The sequence below is a fragment of the Octopus bimaculoides genome, chromosome 26 (assembly GCF_001194135.2).
Source record: "Octopus bimaculoides isolate UCB-OBI-ISO-001 chromosome 26, ASM119413v2, whole genome shotgun sequence".
Taxonomy (NCBI): domain Eukaryota; kingdom Metazoa; phylum Mollusca; class Cephalopoda; order Octopoda; family Octopodidae; genus Octopus; species Octopus bimaculoides.
This window is the reverse complement of record NC_069006.1, coordinates 12,742,646-12,745,008: the sequence shown is the minus strand read 5'-3', so window position 1 is coordinate 12,745,008 and position 2,363 is coordinate 12,742,646. Positions and strand designations below refer to the sequence as shown.

Sequence of the window (2,363 nt, the reverse complement as noted above, 5' to 3'; positions counted from 1 at the left end):
ATATATATATATATATATATATATATATAAATACATACACACACACACACATATATATAGCCTCAGGTGTAAAGAAGATTTTGGTTCACAAAGTATAAATAAGTTTTTATCAAAACTAAAATCTTGCCATATTTAATGTTTGAGCCACATGGATGACTCACAAGTCAGATGTTACAGTGCACATTGAAAAATAGGGGCTGTTTTAGCTTAATTCTAAACTGGGAGATACAAAATTTCTGTAATAATAGCTCTTCATTAAATTAGAAGACAGAATGGTTCCTTGCTGAACTGATACAAAATAAGATCTGTAACAGTGGTCCCTCGTGGAATCGGCAAACAGAAAGGTCTTCCCTCACTAATCTAGTTGGTAAATACAAAGGTTTGTGAAAGTGGCTCTCGAATACAGTGATTGGTAGAAAAATCTAGGAGATACTAATGTGTGCGCCAACAGCCTCATTTAGTAAATGGGTTTACAGAAGGGTCTGTGATAGTCACCTAGCTCTCTGTAGAAAGCGTGATGCTGCATGGTTAACTGGTAGACATTATTATAGGGCCTGTGATGCCTATAGTTATGTAACGAAAAGCATGTTGCCTGCAAATGTAGCATCAGTGATGTCAGTAGTTGCTCAGAATGACATCGCTTCATATACAAGTGTTGGCATGTTCATTGTATTGTAGACAGAGTAAATGTTGTACAGTTAACTGGTAAGTATTATTATTATTATTATAGTTTCTGTGATGCATTTAATTATGCCACAGAAGCAAGCTGACTGCAAATGCAGCATCGGTGATGTTAGCTGTTGCTCTGGTGCACACTGCTGCACAAATGGTGTTGGCATGTTATTGTGTTGAAGTGAAATTAAACCATGTTCACTTGGAGAAAGCATTGTAGAGACCACAGAAGACCAGTGAGACAGGGACTGCTGTTGTCAATAGGATACAGAGAAAATAATGGACAAGAACTCATACTGTCTACATAATACATAAAACAAGGGACGGAGGGGGGGGGATCAGGGGCTATTGTTGTCTGCACGTTCCATTTTTACTAGTTGGCTTCTTTAGTTTCTTGTTTCGGTCAATAGTTGCAGCTCTCCGTTGTCCTGGCACTGGCTGAATCTGCTGACCAGTGCTGGTCACTCCATTATTTAAATCGTCATCATCATTTACAGATTCTTCTGTGGAACGAAAATGAGAGAAAAAAAAAAAATCAAATTAAGAATAGAGCAAAATATATTAAATAAAATATCTGTTAAAAACATGTTAATTGAAGGTTTTATCTTTTCAGAAATCTGTGCCACATTAGTACTGCATGTGTGTGTGTATGTATGTATGTATGGGCTGTGCGAGTGTATATGGGTGAGTATAATTGCGCATGTGTGTATATACAGTGTGGATGAGTATGTACATACTGTGTGAGATTGTTATGTGTTGCACATGTGTCTAAATACAAGTTGTAACACATATATACATACATAATTTTAAACTTGCGTATGCATGTATATGTATACACACTGAACTATGAGTATACACACAATATCTAAGGCAACATTAATTATAATAGTCCAGCTATGACACCATTTTTAAATATTTCAAAATATCTGTATTTCTATTCAAGAAGAAAATATTCTATAAACATCGATTAATCCCAGAGAACTCAGTAAAATGGTGTGTTTTGATGGCACCACTTTTAGGAATGGTTGGTTCCACTCTGAGATACATTTAAGAATACTTGCAAAGTTGAAGTAGAACTGCAAAGATAAGCATGTAAACAACATCGTGAAGTAGAAAGGAAGTTTTTATGTTTCCCTAAGTCCAACCTTGCACCACAAGGTCCAGCTCTTGTTGAGGCATGGAGGATTGTGTACCTCAATGACCCTGGCAGTTATGCTAGCAGACCACAAGGTCCTGGCAGGGGCTCCCATGCTGGACAGGTCAAAGGATAGAGACCAGATGAATATGGACCATTTCTTCTTAGAGGTAAAAAAAAACAAAACAAAACAGAAGCTTCAATAACAATGCAAACCTAACAAAACCTGGGAGAGGAGGGAGGATCTTCCCTCAGGGCCTCAAGGACCCATAAGGGAGGTGGAAAGGAAGATGCCCTATATGGAAGCAGAGATCTGACAGGAGAGATGCAGAAATGACAGCCCACGGATGAAAACAGTGAAGAGAAGTTGTCAATGGCCTCTGCTCCATAGGGGTGTGAAGTGCTTCTCTAAGTCCAGCCTTAATCACAGTTACCAGTAGAAGATTGATTTTATGAAGAAATCAAAAGATGAAGCTCTTGGAAGATGATTCAAGGAAGAAGTATGATGTCACTTATCTTAGCAGCATCTCAGCCACTACATCTCATAATTTGAAGT

General features: G+C 37.8%; 1 protein-coding gene across 3 annotated transcripts in view; it reads right to left on the bottom strand.

Moving 5' to 3' along the window:
- Positions 1 to 27: 27 nt before the first annotated feature.
- Positions 28 to 2,363, bottom strand: part of LOC106880530 (uncharacterized) — a 164,572-nt gene continuing 162,236 nt past the window's right edge. For all 3 annotated transcript variants that reach the window (XM_014930507.2, XM_014930506.2, XM_014930508.2), the window contains one exon: positions 28 to 1,175. In XM_014930507.2, coding sequence (XP_014785993.1) covers positions 1,018 to 1,175 — 158 coding nt within the window. In that variant the 3' untranslated portion in view covers positions 28 to 1,017. The remainder of the gene's footprint in view (positions 1,176 to 2,363) is intronic.